This window comes from Brassica napus, chromosome C1 (assembly GCF_020379485.1).
Source record: "Brassica napus cultivar Da-Ae chromosome C1, Da-Ae, whole genome shotgun sequence".
NCBI classification, from domain to species: domain Eukaryota; kingdom Viridiplantae; phylum Streptophyta; class Magnoliopsida; order Brassicales; family Brassicaceae; genus Brassica; species Brassica napus.
In genome coordinates, this window is record NC_063444.1 from 9,856,461 (window position 1) to 9,874,195 (window position 17,735).

The following is a 17,735-nucleotide window of genomic DNA, read 5'->3' on the forward strand; positions in this document are numbered from 1 at the left end:
CATGAAGAAGATTAGTTATAAAACATGGAACATAATAATGAAATCGGTAAGTAGCGCCATTGAGGTGTTGATGAGTTGCCAACTTTTTTTTTTTTTTTTTTTTTTTTTTTTTGAACAAATGAGTTTGCCAACTTATCTGCTACTTTATTTGCTTCTCTTTCAATCCATTGATACCTAACTCCTTCAAATCTTCTTTCCCACCACTTGATATCTCTTATCCAATTGTATAGACCAAAGTGTTTACATTGATAGTTGAGAAGTTGTATGGCTTTTTGACTATCTCCTTCAATAATGACACGTCTATATCCTTTGCTCCAACAGTATTGCAACGACATAAGGATTGCCTGTAGTTCCCTTTCTAAAGCAGTGCTCACTCTCTTCCCTTCTACTTGAACCGCTCCTCTATAGCATCCATGTTCATCTCGCAAGACCCATCCTCCAGTATTCGGTGCTTCTTCATTTATAAAAGATCCATCCACATTACATTTCATCCAACCTGCATCTGGTAGTTTCCATCTGTGTTTCCTTTGCACTCGATTAGATATATTGTGCCGCGGTAACTCCTCTTGCATCATCTCAACTTCCTTCCATTCATTTGCATCAAATTTTGCATACTTGATCACATTCTGCCAATGATACCCTTTTTGTTGAAAGATCATTAGATTTCTACTCTTCCATAGACGCCATAAAATCCACCAGTGTAAATCCTGTAGATGGGATAATCTCACTGAAGTTGAGCATTGTAAGCAGGCTTCAATCTTTTCCTCAAAAGTAGTTGTTGCCTTGTAGTACTGATATTATAAGATTGTTTATGAAACTGTATTTTATCCCCTATATATTAAAGGAAAATCATTACAATATTTTTTTGTAGCCACGTATCATCACCAAAATCATTCTTATAATCTTTAGAAAAATATGTTGGTCCATCTAAACATATAATAAGATTTTTATTAAACTAACCATAAATTTTTCCTATTAATGTTCTTCATAGTTTCCTTAAATAAAAATTACGGAATTGCCTAATATGGCTAAAGTATATATAACAATTAATGATTTTGAATAATAAAGATTTGATAAAATTAGTTTATCCTCTATCATTTCTTTTAAAATTTTAACTCATTAAAATAAATTAAATAAACTCATTAACTATATAATAAAAAATTAATTTTTTCGTATATATTACATTTTGTATTTTAAAAATGACTATAAATGACTAAAGCTGTTGAAATTTTCACATTGAAATTTTTGTGATCCATGGTTTAAAATTTCTGTTATGACAAGATACAAATTATTACAAAACTATATAATAAATATTAATATATATATATATATATATATTAATAAAATAAATTATATACCATATAAAATACATAAACATTTTATTTTCAAAATTTGCTTTGATTTTTTTATATAAGATTTGAAAAAATATTCACAACTTAATATTTAGATTTTAAACTTTGCATTGTTTTTTTTCAAAAATTATAAATTACTAAAACTATTAAAAATTCCACAAAAACAATTTGTTATCAGTGAATTAAAGTTTTTGTTATTAAAAAATACAAATGATCAAAAAAAAAAGAGAATAAAATATTATTTAACATATATCATTATTAAAAATGTACTATATGTCTATGTTAATATCATTAATTATATACCATATAAAATAGAAACAATGTTTGTTTGGATTAATAAAATTTATTTATGTGTTCGCACCAATTTAGTTATATACGTAATAGTTTTGCTGAATTTTTTTAATTATTCAATATATATTTATTATCTTATAATATGTAAAAGAATATATAATACGTGAATGTAAATTACATATAATTTTATCCCGTACATGACGCGGATCTTAAGCTAGTTAGTTAGTATTTTCAGAAATACTTTATAAACACTATGCTTTATGTTTTTGTTCCAAACCTAGCATTATTAGGATCTTTAATAATCACAAATTCTTGTATATTATATTTTGATTTTTTTTCAAGGAATTTCAAAATTCACAATAAATTTATAAGTTGGGCTGTCGTTTGTTGAAGACGATAATGCTACATTGATATGTCCCAGTAATATGTGATATACATACGTGCTTTGCTGCCACTAGTAATTTAAAAATATTGTCGTCAGTCCTGGAAATCTCAAGTCATTTTCTTTAGAAGTGACCCATGACTTAAATTAATAGATCAATCATTCCCAAACCAAAAAACAAACATATATATTTGGCTGGTCCATCCAGATTCTGTATACTATTGCCAGTTTTCATCCGTCAGATTTTTAAAATTTTCAAATCAAGTAGCTCTGAATTGGTGAAATATCATTATCAAACAGAAATGGAACAAGCCACTAGTTTTCTTTCTCTATATATCCTCTACTCTATAAATAACATCAACAGCAAGTGAACCCCCACGAAAAAAAAATATAGTTTCAATGGAGACCAAACCATCAATGTGCCTTTCTCTCTTACCATTCTCGTTCCTCTGCTTCACCATCATAACGTTGGCCTCATCATCATCAACATGGTATGATGATCATATCTCACTGAGAGAGGTTAGCCAAGAAGAAAATTTCAATTTCGGAAATGACTTCCTCTTTGGCACTGCTTCTTCTGCTTACCAGGTTCTTAAACCTAGCTTCTTTTTGTTTTTACTTCAATGCTCAGTTATTAATAATACTTATGAGAATAGAGTCTGTATGTTTCTTATTATCATAAACATAATGAGCCTTTTATATATAGGGAATTACATCGTCATAGAATAATGGAAAGACTAAAGAAAGGAAATACAAATATGGAAATAGTACAAATCATAAACCAATAAGGAAAAGAAAAAAGGTAGCCGACTCTCTCTCCTCTAGACTAGCGGATGACTCTCTCTCTCTCTAGCATTGAGCCGGTTATGGACATCCACAATATGATTTATAACACTCCCCCTTGGATGTCATAACCATACAGAGTTTGTAATACGCTTTGGATGTTGCCTCATTAAAACCCTACCAGGAAAACCCAGTAGGACAAAACCATGGTGAAGGAAAAAGAGTACAAAACGTATTACTCCCCCTGTTCTGAACATCACTAGAGGTCTTTCAGTCTACGCATCCCAGTCTAATGTGTGAGCTTCCTGAACGTCCAGGTAGGAAGTGACTTGGTAAATAGATCAGCTGAGTTGTCACTGGAACGCACTTGGACTACTTGGACCTCGCCGGCTTTCTGTAGCTCGTGCGTGAAGAAGAACTTTGGTAAGATGTGTTTGTCCTGTCTCCTTTGATGTAGCCATCCTTGTGCTGAGCAATGCATGCTGCATTGTCCTTGTACATCACTGTTGGTGCGTCCTTGCCTTCGGACATCCCACAATCATCTCGAACCTGCTGGGTCATGGACCTCAACCAAACACACTCGCGGCTGGCCTCATGTATTGCCAAGACCTCCGAATGGTTTGAAGATGTGGCCGCGATCGTCTGTTTCATGGAATGCCATGATATGGCCGTTCCACCATGTGTAAACACATTGCCTGTCTGTGATCGAGCATTGTGTGGATCCGAAAGATAACCTGCATCAGCAAAACCAACTAAACCTTCTTTGTTTTGGTTAGTATAAAATTGACCCAAGTCTTCGTTCCTTGCAGGTAACGAAGAATATGTTTAATCCCATTCCAGTGCCTTTGGGTCGGACATGAGGTAAACCTAGACAATAGGTTCACGGCAAAACATATGTTTGGTCGTGTATGACTAGCCAGATACATCAAAGCTCCTATGGCACTAAGATATGGCACTTCGGGACCTAGGACATCTTCGTCGTCCATCTTAGGACGGAACGGGTCAGTGTCCAGGCCGAGGCACCTCACAACCATGGGGCTCGACAACGGGTGAGACTCGGCCATATTAAATCTCTTGAGTACCTTTTCTGTATATGCCATTTCATGCACAAAGATTTCATCTCTTATGTACTCAAGCTGTAATCCCAAACAGAATTTCGTTTTTTCTAGATCTTTCAACTCGAATTCTTTCTTAAGATATTCAACTGTCTGGGAAATCTCTCCAGAGGTTCCTAGGATATTTAAATCATCAACATACACTGCTATAATCACAAAGCCCTGGCCGAATTTCCTTATAAAGATACAAGGGCTGATCGGATCATTCTTGTATCCTTCTCTCTCTAGGTACTCACTTAGCCTATTGTACCACATTTGACCTGATTGTTTCAATCCATAAAGTGACTTATTCAACTTTATACAGTGTTGTTCTCGAGTACTCGATTTGTTTTTCAAACTCTATACCCTCTGGTACTTTCATATAGATTTCGTTATCTAGTGGCCCATATAAGTATGCAGTTACAACATCCATTAACCGCAAGTCTAATTTCTCTCTTATAGCCAGACTTATCAGGAATCTAAAAGTAGTAGCATCCACTACAGGGGAGTATGTCTCCTCATAATCTATTCCTGGCCTCTGTGAGAATCTTTGTGCAACAAGCCGTGCTTTATATCTAACGACCTCACCGTGTTCTTTTCTTTTTCTCACAAAGACCCACTTATAGCCGACTGGTTTAACATCATAAGGTGTCTGGACTATTAGTCCAAAGACATCTCTCTTCTTTAAAGAATTTAACTCCACGTTTATAGCTTCTTTCCATTTGATCCAATCTGATCGTTAAGTGCACTCATAAATAGACATGGGTTCATGATCCTCATTCAAATCCATAAGTTCAAGTGCTACCTTGTATGCAAATATATCATCAATGTCGACATTCTTTATGTTCCATTGTATCCCAGACAAGACATAATTTATTGAGATCTCATTATTATCAGGACCTTCAGTACCTTGAATCTTGGCGTCCCAAGAATCAGGATTAGATACATCAGGGCCGGTCGCATCTAAGCATTCATGATCGGCCGCGATCGCTATTAGGGTTTTGGGATCGGCCGCGGCTAAGTCCCGTGATTTAGGAATGCTTGCGGTCGTGTCTAGGGTTTTAACAACCTCGGTTTCATTATCAGCACCTTTCTTAGTTTTCCGAGGGTTCTTATCTTTGGAACCCATTGGTCTACCACGTTTCAAACGTTATCTAGACTCTGTAGCAACTTGATTGTGTCCCTCTTGAACATCAATTCTTATTGGTGCATTAGCAGCTGGTATTTATAACTTAGTCACTCTTTTCGGATCAGCAAAGGAATCTGGCAATTGATTAGCTAGCTTTTGTAAATGTATAATCTTTTGGACTTCTAAATCACATTCCTGAGTCTGAGGATCTTTCCAAGATAAGGATGTTTGATTCCATGTAATCTCTTTTACCGGCTTACTTTTCTCTCCCCGTAATGTTGGATGTTCGGATTCATTAAAATGACAATCCGCATACCTGGCCTTAAATAAATCACCCGTGGTTGGCTCAAGGTATTTTATAATCGTGGGGGAATCATATCCAACATATATCTCCATCCTCCTTTGAGGTCCCATCTTGTTCTCTGTGGTGGTGCAATTGGCACATAGACGGCACAGCCAAATATCTTAAGATGAGATATGTCTGGCTCATGACCCGTAAGAAATTGTAATGGGGAATATCTATGTTCACTAGACGGTTTTATACGAATCAGTTTGGCCGCGTGCAAGACCGCGTGTCCCCAAGCTGTGGCCGGAAGCTTAGACCTCATAAGCAATGGTCTAGCTATTAGTTGAATTCGTTTTATGAATGATTCGGCCAAGCCGTTCTGTGTATGTACATGTGCCACGGAGTGTTTCACACTTACCCCCATGGACATACAGTAATCATTAAACGCTTGGGACGTGAACTCACCAGCATTATCAAGACGTATAGCCTTTAAAGGAAAATCTGGAAAGTGTGCTCTCAACCGAATGATCTGAACCAACAATCTCGCAAATGCCAAGTTAGAGTTGATAAGAGACAGACGTGCGACCATCTCGTGGACGCATCAATCAGGATCATGTAATGCCTAAACGTCCCACAAGGTGGGTGTATTGGTCCACAGATGTCTCCTTGTATTCTTTCCAGAAAGTTTATTGTTTCCTTAGTCACTTTGACTGGTGATGGCCTAACAATGAGTTTCCCTTGTGAACATGCCACACATGTTAGATTCTTAGGGACAACTCGTTTTTCTTTCAAAGGATGGCCATTAGTGTTCAATATCAACTTTCACTTCATGGTCGAACCAGGATGACCAAGCCGGTCGTGCCAGAGAGTAAAATTCTCGGTGGCCACACTGTTTAATACGGCATTGGCTTCTATCATACCAACCTTGGCGTAATAAAGGCCAGTAGAGAGCGCATGTATAGACTCTAGGACTTTCTTATGTCCTTGGTCGATCTCAATGATCTGAAGGAACTCTTTGTTTCCTTCGCCCTTAGTCTCAATATGAAAACCATTCATTTGAATGTCTTTAAAGCTCAATAGTCTTCTCTTAGAGCTGGGTGAATACAATGCATCAGATATCTCTAGACGTGTAGCCTTAGGCAACAGGATGTTAGCCTGGCCGTAGCCCTCTATGAGATTGGCTATACCCGCAATGGTATTGATATTGGAGTTTTTCAGAGTTAGATTTATGAAATATCTTTTGTCTCTTAAGATCGTGTGGCTTGGCCCACTGTCCACAACGAATTCATCCATTCTTCAAAACAGATTGTAGAATGATACTTTAGAGACTTCTTTATAAAAACTTTCATTCATTAAGTTTATAAATAAAAAACAAGTTCAAAGCAATCAAAACATAGAAAACACAAAGCAAAGAACACAAAACAATAGATGGCCGAAATCAACTTTGATCTTTTAAACAATCAGACGTTTCATACTCCATGAGATCGTCTTGTTCATGATTGAAATCATCTTCACCATCTTGATAAGTCATATGAGCATCATGATTCTTTCCTTTCAAACTCTCTTGGTAGAGGTCAACGAGATGTTTGAGAGTCCTACATGTCTTATGCCAATGATTATCCATACCACATCTATACACACGGATTTGGTCGAGTTTTGTGGCTTGAAAGATGTACCACGGCCTCGGCCATGTTCATGGCCTCCATAGGAGCCACGGCCATATGAGTTGCCTAGGCCTCGACCAAACGAATTCCGGCCTCGACCACGTCCATGCCACTTTCCACGGCCACGGCCGTGTTGGCTATCACTCTGAACCTGGTTCGACTCTTTCTTAGCCTCTACGGTCGCATGTGCCTCAGGTAATGGGTTTGTTCCAGGAGGTCTCAATTCACAGTTTTTCATCAACAGCCCATTGTTTTGCTCCGCAAGCAATAAACAAGAGATCATATTAGCATAAGTAGAAAAGCCCTTCTCACGGTACTGTTGTTGTAACAACACATTGCTTGTGTGGAAGGTGGAAAAAGGTTTTCTCAAGCATATCCTTATCCTTTATATCCTCACCCCACAGTTTCAATTTCGAAACTATTTTGAATAGGGCCGAGTTATACTCGTCCACGGACTTAAAGTCCTGGATTCTGAGATTCCTCCAATCATATGTAGCATTTGGTAATAACACCGTTCTCTGGTGATCATATCTCGATTTCAACTCTGTCCAAAGGTCTAGAGGATTTTCAATAGTCAAATACTGATCTTTGAGACTCTCAATAAGATGATGGCGTATAATCAATATCGCTATGTATCTATCTTTCTCACTTTCATTATTGCCCTCGGTGATACATTCACCGTGTCCCTTTGATTTCAATATCATCTTAGCATCAAGTGCCCATTGCAAGTAATTATCTCCAGAGAGATTTAGGGCAGCAAAATCTAAGTTGTTGATTTTCGACATCTGAAATCATATGTTTCATTCTTAGGATTTATAATGTTCTTATGATGCATACAATACAATAAGATATGCAAATTGGTCACACGACCAAACGGATATGATGCATTCAGTTCATACGATTATGCATGCATGATATGCTAACAAGCCGCACGGCCAAACAATCCGAACATGCATGATGCAAGACAAGCCGCACAACCAAGGGTATGAACAATCTTATCAAACGGTTTCTATATGTTCATAATGCAATCGTTTATACATCTTAGCAAAACGGTTTCTAAGTGATCATGAAACATGAAACCTCAATCAAACAATCAAGCAATGGATCAAAGAGTTAATTACTATCAACCTAACAGATCATATTCAAGATTAATCAGTCAATGCAATTAGGGTTTCAATATGAAAAAGGCCGGTTAGGTTAAGTCTTTAAACAAGATGAGAACTAGGCGATTTTAATTCCAATTCAATCAACCAAATTCAAGTATGAGATTAAGCAATCCTAGCAATCGGTTCTATGTGATCAAATTCAGATTCAAAACATTCAATCACATAAACAATCAAATCAAATTTCGATTTCAAATTAGGGTTTGCATGGTATACATGCGGCTAGGCTTAATCTCAAGACGGGTTGAATGGACCACCGAATAGAGAAGAACGCGAGCTGATCGTTGATGTCGGGTCGCGAACGGGTTGCTGTCTGTCGCGAACGGATTGAAGCTGAGACGGGTCGCGAACGGGAACAAGCTGCTATCGTGTTGCGAACGGGTTAGAATGCTGAGATCGTCGCGAGCTGGAACGGACTGAGGTCGTCTATCGCGAGCTGAGAACGGATCGCGAACGTGCTGAGGATGAACAGTTCACGATCGAGATTAGGGTTCATGATCGGAATGGGGTTATCGCCGGGATGAGTTAGGGTTTTAGAGTTTGGGATTTTAGCTTAGGGTTTTAGAGTAATCGTGCTGATAATGTGTTGTGAAACTTAGAAAAATTGAATCTGTATGTTTCTTATTATTCATAAACATAATGAGCCATTTATATATAGGAAATTACACCGTCATAGAATAATGGAAAGACTAAAGAAAGAAAATACAAATATGGAAAGAGTACAAATCATAAACCAATAAGGAAAAGGAAAAAGGTGGCCGACTCTCTCTCTCCTTTAGACTCGCGGCCGATTCTCTCTCTCTAGCATTGGGCCGGTTATGAACCGGACCGGTTATGGACATCCACAATATGATTTATAACAAATTTTTATTTTTAAATTAGTCCTTTTTGCTCATACAGTATGAGGGAGCTTACTTAACTGACGGTAAAGCCCTAAGCAATTGGGACGTTTTCACAAGCATCTCTGGTTAGATCTCATGTAACCTTTTCGTGCATTGTGATCTGAGCTAAAAGAAAAAAGCTTCTTCAAAGTTTTAGGGTTTCGTTGTCATCCTTGTTGCTCAAGTCACCATAAGAAACTTTGTTTATTCTTGATATGCGAATGTATAGGAAAAATCGCAGATGGAAGCCACGGCAAAGTCTCTGTCGATCATTACCATCGATATCCGGTAACATGGCTGTAAATCTATACATCAGATATTGATCTCTTTCGATACACAAAGTTGAAGAGTATATGAATAATATATAAGGGAATTGAGTGAATTCAATTATAGGCAATTGACTTTAAGTTGAAAGCACATAAAACTTAACATGGTATCAAAGACTGAATACACACTTTCCAACCCGAACCAAAATGAATCTGGTCCATCAAGGAGACCCGATCGATCGTGAACTGGCGTGACCTGAATTTTTCGGACAGTCTGACTAGAACTGAATTCTATATTAAAATATTGTCAAGATTAAAGGTTGTACAGACCATCATCTCGAAAGGGTGTGTGCATAAAAAAAATATAATTTCGATGGGACAAGAATAATATATATAGACCGATCTATTTATTCCCAATTAGTTTATGTTAACATGAAACTTAAAGAAAAACTTTCTTGAAAGTAAAAAAAGTTGTGATTCTAACTTTAACAGGGAGACTTGGATCTGATGAAAGATCTTGGAGTTAATAGCTATCGATTTTCTTTATCGTGGGCTCGGATTCTTCCAAGTGAGAATATCTGTTTCGATCTCTCTTGATCTAAAGTATTTTTCATTCTTTTTTCAAAAAGCTTTTGTGTTTTTGCAGAGGGAAGATTTGGAGATGTGAATATGGAAGGTATTGATCATTACAACAGAATGATCAATGCTATTCTCAAAAGAGGTAATAATTGATAGATTCTCTCCAGAAAGTACAATCAAAACTTAGCTCAATATCATTCACAGGGATGGAGCCATTTGTCACGTTGACACATTATGACATGCCTCAAGAACTCGAATGTAGATACGGAAGTTGGCTAAACCCACAAATCCGGTAAGTATATCTGTATATGTTTACACACACATGTTAGTGCATGACAAGTGATAAATAACACAGACAAGAAATATTGTTTTTTCCAGGGAAGATTTCGAACATTACGCAGAGATATGCTCCCGACACTTTGGGAATAGAGTTAAGTTCTAGACTACGTTTAACGAACCAAACGTTCAAGTGATTTTGGGTTACCGTAAAGGGACTTACCCGCCATCACGTTGTTCCAGGACTTTCGCAAATTGCACAAGTGGCGGTTCCGACATAGAGCCACTTGTCACTGCTCACAATATTATCCGCTCACATTTAGCCGCCGTCAGTTTATACCGAGAAGTATTTCAGGTAAATCAAGATCATAACCGCACCGGAAATTACAGAACGGTTTAACTAAGTCAATATGAAACATTTTCATTTTGGAGCATAAATTTTTAAGAGATATTATATGTAGGTCGCATGACGCATGGTCTCTAAATTGTCGAAAAAGCTTTTTTTTCTTAAAATCAAAATTAACTTAATAATATTATGTTTATAGTCCCATAAATCTCAGTTCCGGTCTTAACTCAGTGTCGGTTTCGTACATATAGGAAAAACAAAAAGGAAAGATCGGTATTGTTATGAATGCGATTTGGTTTGAACCGGTTAGTGATTCTTTAGCAGATAGATTAGCTGCTGAGAGAGCTCAAGCTTTCTATTTGACTTGGTAAGATTCTGACTTCAACCTTAAAACTAAATACCAGACTTTTAACGCATTGCAAGAGTGCAAAAAATGCAGGTTCTTGGACCCGCTTGTGTTTGGAAGATATCCAAAAGAAATGCAAAAAATTCTTGGAAAAGATCTTCCAAAATTTACGAGGGATGATCTTAAAAGCTCAAAGAATGGATTAGACTTCATTGGGATTAATCAGTACACAAGCAGATACGCTAAAGACTGTCTGCACTCAGTATGTGAACCGGGCAAAGGAGGTTCCAGAGCTGAAGGTTTCGTCCATTCAAACGCTATTAAAGACGGTTTAGCTTTAGGAGAACCGGTAATATGACCAACCAGTTCAAAATAAAACATAGTACTTTCAGAAACACCTTTGAGGTTGTTGTTTTTTGGTGTGTATGGTAATGACGCAGACCGGAGTAAACTGGTTTAATGTTTATCCTCAAGGAATGAAAGAGATGTTGATGTATGCAACAGAGCGATACAAAAACATTCCATTGTATGTAACAGAAAATGGTAAGGATGTGCCCTAAGCTAGCTAAACTGTGTATGAGTTACAGTGCCGTCTCAAATTATTTTATAGGCCTTTTTCAAAAATATTATTTTCTAATTATTTGAATGGTAAGCCTTATATTTGTAAATACATCTAAAAACTTAAAGTTTTAGTCCTTAATTTATATATTTTATTTTAAACAATTCTTAATTTTTTTTATTTTTAATACTAGAGTTCCTGTTCGACCGCTCTACTCAATTCACTTTTTGTAGGTTTTGGTGAGAACAGTACGGGAGTATTGTTAAACGATTACCGGAGAGTGCAGTTTATGAGCAACTACTTAGATGCATTCAAAAGAGCCATGAGGTAAGTAGTAATGCTTACTCAAAAAAGAAAGAGACTTTGATTCTTGGTACCCTATATAAAGCTAAATGGTGATAAACAGGAAAGGAGCAGATGTAAGAGGATACTTTACCTGGTCTTTACTCGACAACTTTGAGTGGATATCCGGTTATACCGTAAGGTTTGGTATGTACCACGTCGATTCCAACACTCTAGAGAGAACCCCAAGACTATCAGCTTCTTGGTACAAGAACTTCATTTTCAAGCACACGAGCTCTCAATCTAAAGATGATGCGTGAAACAAAAGGAAGATCCATGTTGTTTTGTATTTCTTGTTTGATTTCTTCGACAAAGCATATCTAATCTATTAAAATAGGAGTACAAATTTAAATTACCCCTTAAACTTACAACTTATTTACAATCATATGCCACTGAAATAAATAATAAATCTAATGTTAAGTATTTATTGTATTTTCCTTATTTATTTAAAATTAAAACTATTACTTCCTATAATCTAGCTAACCAAACAGTTACCATATATTGATACTCTTGCAATCAATTAAAGATAAATTTCTATTATTGTTATTGTTTTTATGTTGTAGTTAAATATACTCCTAATTTTTATTGTAAAATATTGACAAACACACACATTCTCTTTATTTAAATCCAGTGTAACAATGTAAAACGTTAGATACTTGAAGAATGAGTAATGGTTATTTACGTTGTTGTTGTTTTAGTACACTCAGTCTCATGCACTTAATCATGATGATGATTTGAATTTTTGTGGAAATATATCGTAACTATATGTAATTTGACATATGCAGTAATAATAATTATTATGCAGTTGAATAGAGAAAAATACAATATTATTTTAAAACTACATACTTATATTTTTTAATAATTTATTAGTAATAAATTTAGGTATCTATTTAATAAATTTAGAATATAATATTATTTGAAAGCTATGTAGTTATATTTTTCATTATTTATTAGTAATATCTAAAAAGCAAAAACCACATGAAGGAGTTATTTACATAATATATAATTAAAATATAAATTAGTACGTAAATATATTAGACATATGCAGTAATAATACTTATTATGCAGTTGAATAGAGAAAAATACAATATTTTATTAAAACTACGTACTTATATTTTTCATTATTTATTAGTAATAAATTTAGGTATTTATTAAATACGTTGTTTGAAAGCTATGTAGTAATAATAATTTAGAATACAATATTGTAAATATATTAGACATATGCACTAATAACAATTATGCAGTTGAATAGAGAAAAATACAATATTATTTAAAAAACTACATATTTATATTTTTCATTATTTATTAGTAATAAATTTAGGTATCTATTTAATAAATTTAGAATACAATATCCAAATAACTAATGTATCTAAAACTAGTTTAAATATTTGTACAAAAAATAACCATATTATTCGAGTCGGTTGATATATTTTGTATCCAAACTAAAAATAATCAAATAATCAAAAGTAATCATATTATCCGTTTGGTATGGATTCGATTATGATGTATAGAAACCTAAAATATTCAAATAACCAATATACATTTAGTTATATAGTGATACATCTAAAATATATGATACTAATTATGAAAAATAAATATCAATTTTAAATTAAAAATAATCAAAACCTGCACAGGTATGCGGATCAAGCTCTAGTAAAAATATTATAACAAGTTCCAATAATAAACAAAAGACATATTCATTGCTTATAACAAAAACATTTCTCCACCTCTCCACTGCATGAGCCAAGATGACATAAGCTCAAGGAATTACAAGCGAGATTCATGGAGTTTCCCTAGCCTCCACTCTACCCTTAACAACCAAGAAGGCTACATAAAGATTCTTGCTGGATCTTTCTCTCAGCCACTCTGTTTGCTCCTACTGTTATACAATCATTTTTTCATCTCCACCAAGGAGTTCCAGCCTCATAGAAATGCTTTCCATCATCATCCTCCCACGAGATTTGACAAGCTTGAAGACCGATTCCTACCTTCGGTTCCTTCCCATGCCTATCAATCCATTCAGCAACAGCGGTTTCCTTATCGCTCTCCTCCATTGTGCAATGTTCCTTTCCTTTCCCGTAAGGGTTGATCTCAGGATTCACCGTCTCTGCTATTGCAGCTGGCATGTACATAGAGTCACCAACCAACGGTGCTCCACAAGCTGCAAGCTGGGCCCGGATCTGAAGAAAACCATTGACATGTGTTCAGAAAGAGATTCATGTTTCTTGAAGGTTAAAAAAGTGTCAGATGAAGCGAACCTGGTGAGTCTTTCCTGTTAAGAGGTTTATTGTACATTCGTAAGCGAAGTCTCTTGAAGTCCATCCACAGTCTTCAATATTGTGTTCCTTCTCAGTAGCTGCATCTGGCCAAGGTATCTTCTTGCATTCTAGTATCTCGAGTTGACACAAGTGCCAGCCTTTGATCGAATCTGCATCTCAAAGAGTATTCATATTGTCAGGAAAACAAACACAGAATCATGGGTTTGATGATTGTTGACAGTTTCAAATCGAAGTTATACCTTCGGACACGAGTCTTGGAGCCATATTAACAGGTCGCATATAGTGTGAGAAGATTCCACAGGGAAGAGGTCCAGCAGCAAGAGCACGATAGAGTTTCTTCACTTCTTTATTCTTGAAAACAATAAACGCTTTTCAGTACGTCTTCTTGATTTTCAGTCAGGTAAAGTAGAGGCAAGTAAACAAACTCACTCTTATCTTTGTGTGGAAGACCGAGCAATACTCTTTTGTCCTAGCAAAGATGACACTACAGAGAAAGAGAGAAGAGAAGCAATGAGACTTGGTCACTTCAAGATGCTAATTTACAAAAGTATGGAGCAGAGGCGTTTTGTAAAGGGGAAGTAAGTACCAGCCTTCTGTGCAGTTATCAATCTGATGTGTTGTCTTCAATGGTTCTACCAAATCTAATGCACGCGAGGCAAACGTAGCACAGCTCTCTTCTATGTTATCTGTTGTTCCCCCAACCTGTAGAAAGTAGTTAATGTGGCCATGTGGGTCAGCACATTGATCTATAGTGAAACTACAGTGTTTATCAAACTATTCATTGATGAATAAAAGTACCGTAGTGCCGGCAGGTTTATCCAAAACGACGTAGGAGTCAGTCACAGCAATAATCCTCGACTTCCAATCAATTTCATAACACCTGGATACAATCCATCATTATCACCACCAAAGCTTCCCAATTTTTCTAAACACTAATGTACCTTGGGGAACGTTTAGGGTGAACGTGGACACGCAAGTAAGTTCCAGCCTCAACAAACTGATTAACATGAGTGACACGGAACGTCTTCTGAGCTTCTCTAACAGTTTTCCCTTTAATAGACGTTCTCTTGCTCAGTACCGAAGGAGATGTCACTTCTTTAAAGAGCTTAACTTGCTCAGGAGTCGCGGTGAGCGGAGGCTTAGGGCACACAAGAGCGTAATGCACAGCTCCAAATTCGATAAGGTCTGCAACATATCTTCATAGAATGATAAACTTCAATAACAACATTGTGACGACTCTATTTCCCTTTCTTCTCTAAAATTACTTACAAAGGAGGAAGATCCAATTGCTTAGAGATGTAATCAGCTACACGAACGTCTTCTAACACAACCATGTGCTCGATCCTCGGAGGAAAGTTGTGTGCAGGACATGGCATCAACCGATTGTATTCAGGGTATCTGAAAAAACACATAAAGTATCAAACTTTGGACGAGTTGAATGAAAAAGAATCGAGCTTTAAGAGTACCCATTACTTGAAGAAGAACATGAACACATAAAGTATCGAACTTTGAACGAATTGAATGAAAAAGAATCGAGCTTTAAGAGTACCCATTACTTGAAAAAGAACATGAACACATAAAGTATCGAACTTTGAACGAATTGAATGAAAAAGAATCGAACTTTGAGCATTACCCATTACTTGAAGAAGAACATGAACACATAAAGTATCGAACTTTGAACGAATTGAATGAAAAAGAATCGAACTTTGAGCATTACCCGGAAGAGGAGAGTGTGGTTTGAATCGTGGAGTCGGTTTGAAGTGAAGACAAGCAAGTGAATCTCCTTGAAGAAGAAATGAGACGTGGAGAGTGTTTGCAGTGAAACAAAGGAGCGGTGAAACGGGTGGATGCTAATGTGCGCAGGAGGGAGACTGGTAAGGTGAGGTTCCGGTAACCGGTTGTTAACGCCGGCGACGCCATGGTTGGTTTGATTGATTGGTGGTGTGGTAATGCCCTAAAGAATCGCTATCATTATCGCGCCAAACTAAAACTATGGGCCGAGATGATCATTAATTTGGGCCGAAAGGATAAGAGGTTTGGGCTGAGATAGAAAGTTTGGTTTAGTATAAAAGATGAAAAGATAAAGTAGAAATTATGAAATGACAAAATTAATATTGCATGAAAATAAAATTAAAATGGGAGGTTTAGCTCAATATACTAAAATAAGACCACAATTTGCAAGGATGAGAAGGTGAATTAAATAGTGAAAAAGTAGGTGTAAAATAACTTAAATAGTATGGGTTAGGCTTAGATTAGGACATCCTATTATGATTTGGTTAAGATTTTTTGTAAGAAATATATTATGGGTTTATGTATTAGATATAATTTTGGGTTTAGGTCCAAACACGAAAACCATTAAAAAGATATATTTTTCTCTTTCTTTTCATGTTTTTTTTTGCCTTCTTTCACAACATTCTTCGCCTCTTTCTTTTCTTAAATCTAAGTCTCAAATGTTTCTAAATTTTAATTTAAAGATGTAAAATGAGTGATTTTACTACAAAATCGCAACTGAATCAAAATTATTGTATATAGTTCAAGGTTAGGACATTTCATAGCGGCTACTTCATGTGTTGTAGGTACATATTATCTTAATCAATCTGTAAAGATATGAGACTGCAATAATTTGTATTGGAACTTAATTTATTAGAAAGTAAGAGTAGCCGGCTAAATCGTATAACAATCTAAAATTCAAAAGTGAGCCATATACTAAAATGGGTGTCAATATTATTTTGTGATATTGCATGTGTTTGTTTATTGATTGGTATTCGTTTAACCATAATAAAATATGATTGTTTATAAATTCATATTTTGCTAACTCAGATAAGGATAAAACTATTTAAAACTAGAATGATATAACATGAATGTGTCACAATCCAGCCTACGGATTCTGATATAGTAATACCAATTATTCAGTTGTTTCTAATTGTTATCGGTTATGTTAGTGATTGGTTAATTATCTGAATTAATGTTAAACTCAATTTTTACTTCCACACGTTAATCCTTAAACTAAAACCCAATGAAAATTCTAAACACTAGAACCAAAGGATAAACTCTAAATCCAAATGATATGCCTTCAACTTTAATCCCAAAGGATAAACACTAAGCAAGCATGCACTGGTAATATGAGTGATATTCATCTTAAATGAGTTATGAGCTTGTTCTTGAGTGTCATCCCTTAATTTTCGCTGAAATTTGCACTAACTTGTATTCTCAGTGGAGTAATAAGCAAGACTGTGTTGGTAATATTTGTGATATTCACCTGAAGAGTCTCTCAAGAAGTTGAACCTTGGAGCATTCGCATGAGTATCCCGGAGTCTCGTCTCAAAGTCCAACCCTCTATGGAAACTTGATAAGCCACTCTTTCGGCAAGAGTTATAGATTAGACCCCTGCAGTTGTATCAAGGATGGTGAGATCCTCTTTGTGATCATCAGGATCCACATTTACAGCAGTATCTGAACCACCAACAGCCTCCCATCTCCACTTCCTTGACCTTGAGCAGAGAAATAAGTAAGCTTGAACCTGTAATTTTGTAACAAGGATCTGCTTCTCTCCTCAAGAAATTGATTCTATCGTCATTGAGCATGATCTCACCCTCAATCTCCAACTCATAGTGGTTACTTCATGTGTTATACATTTTTTTTTTACTAATCTGTAAAGATACGAGGCTACAAGAATTGAATTGGAACTTAATTTATTAAAAAGTAAAAGTAGCCGGA

The 17,735-nt window shown here is 35.9% G+C and overlaps 1 protein-coding gene and 1 pseudogene across 1 annotated transcript; one reads left to right on the top strand and one right to left on the bottom strand.

Moving 5' to 3' along the window:
• The first annotated feature begins 1,757 nt into the window (after window positions 1-1,757).
• LOC111201671 lies at window positions 1,758-12,342 on the top strand (annotated as a pseudogene).
• Window positions 12,343-13,324: 982 nt separating this feature from the next.
• Window positions 13,325-15,994, bottom strand: LOC111202196 (RNA pseudouridine synthase 6, chloroplastic). Its single transcript, XM_022694646.2, has 9 exons — window positions 15,736-15,994; window positions 15,288-15,416; window positions 14,960-15,214; window positions 14,817-14,898; window positions 14,605-14,720; window positions 14,448-14,502; window positions 14,258-14,369; window positions 13,998-14,167; window positions 13,325-13,919 (listed from the first exon to the last, which is right to left on the bottom strand). The coding sequence occupies exons 1-9, from the start codon at window positions 15,936-15,938 to the stop codon at window positions 13,638-13,640; spliced, it is 1,404 nt and encodes a 467-aa protein (XP_022550367.1). The 5' UTR covers window positions 15,939-15,994; the 3' UTR covers window positions 13,325-13,637.
• Between the last annotated feature and the right edge of the window lie 1,741 nt (window positions 15,995-17,735).

Excerpts from the sequence above, each read along its gene's own strand:
- LOC111202196 (XM_022694646.2), bottom strand. The coding sequence starts at position 15,938 with ATGGCGTCGCCGGCGTTAACAACCGGTTACCGGAACCTCACCTTACCA. Across the intron at positions 15,417-15,735 it reads ACCACACTCTCCTCTTCCGG|ATACCCTGAATACAATCGGT; the intron begins GTAATGCTCAAA and ends GTGTTTTTTCAG. Across the intron at positions 14,721-14,816 it reads ATAAACCTGCCGGCACTACG|GTTGGGGGAACAACAGATAA; the intron begins GTACTTTTATTC and ends TACTTTCTACAG.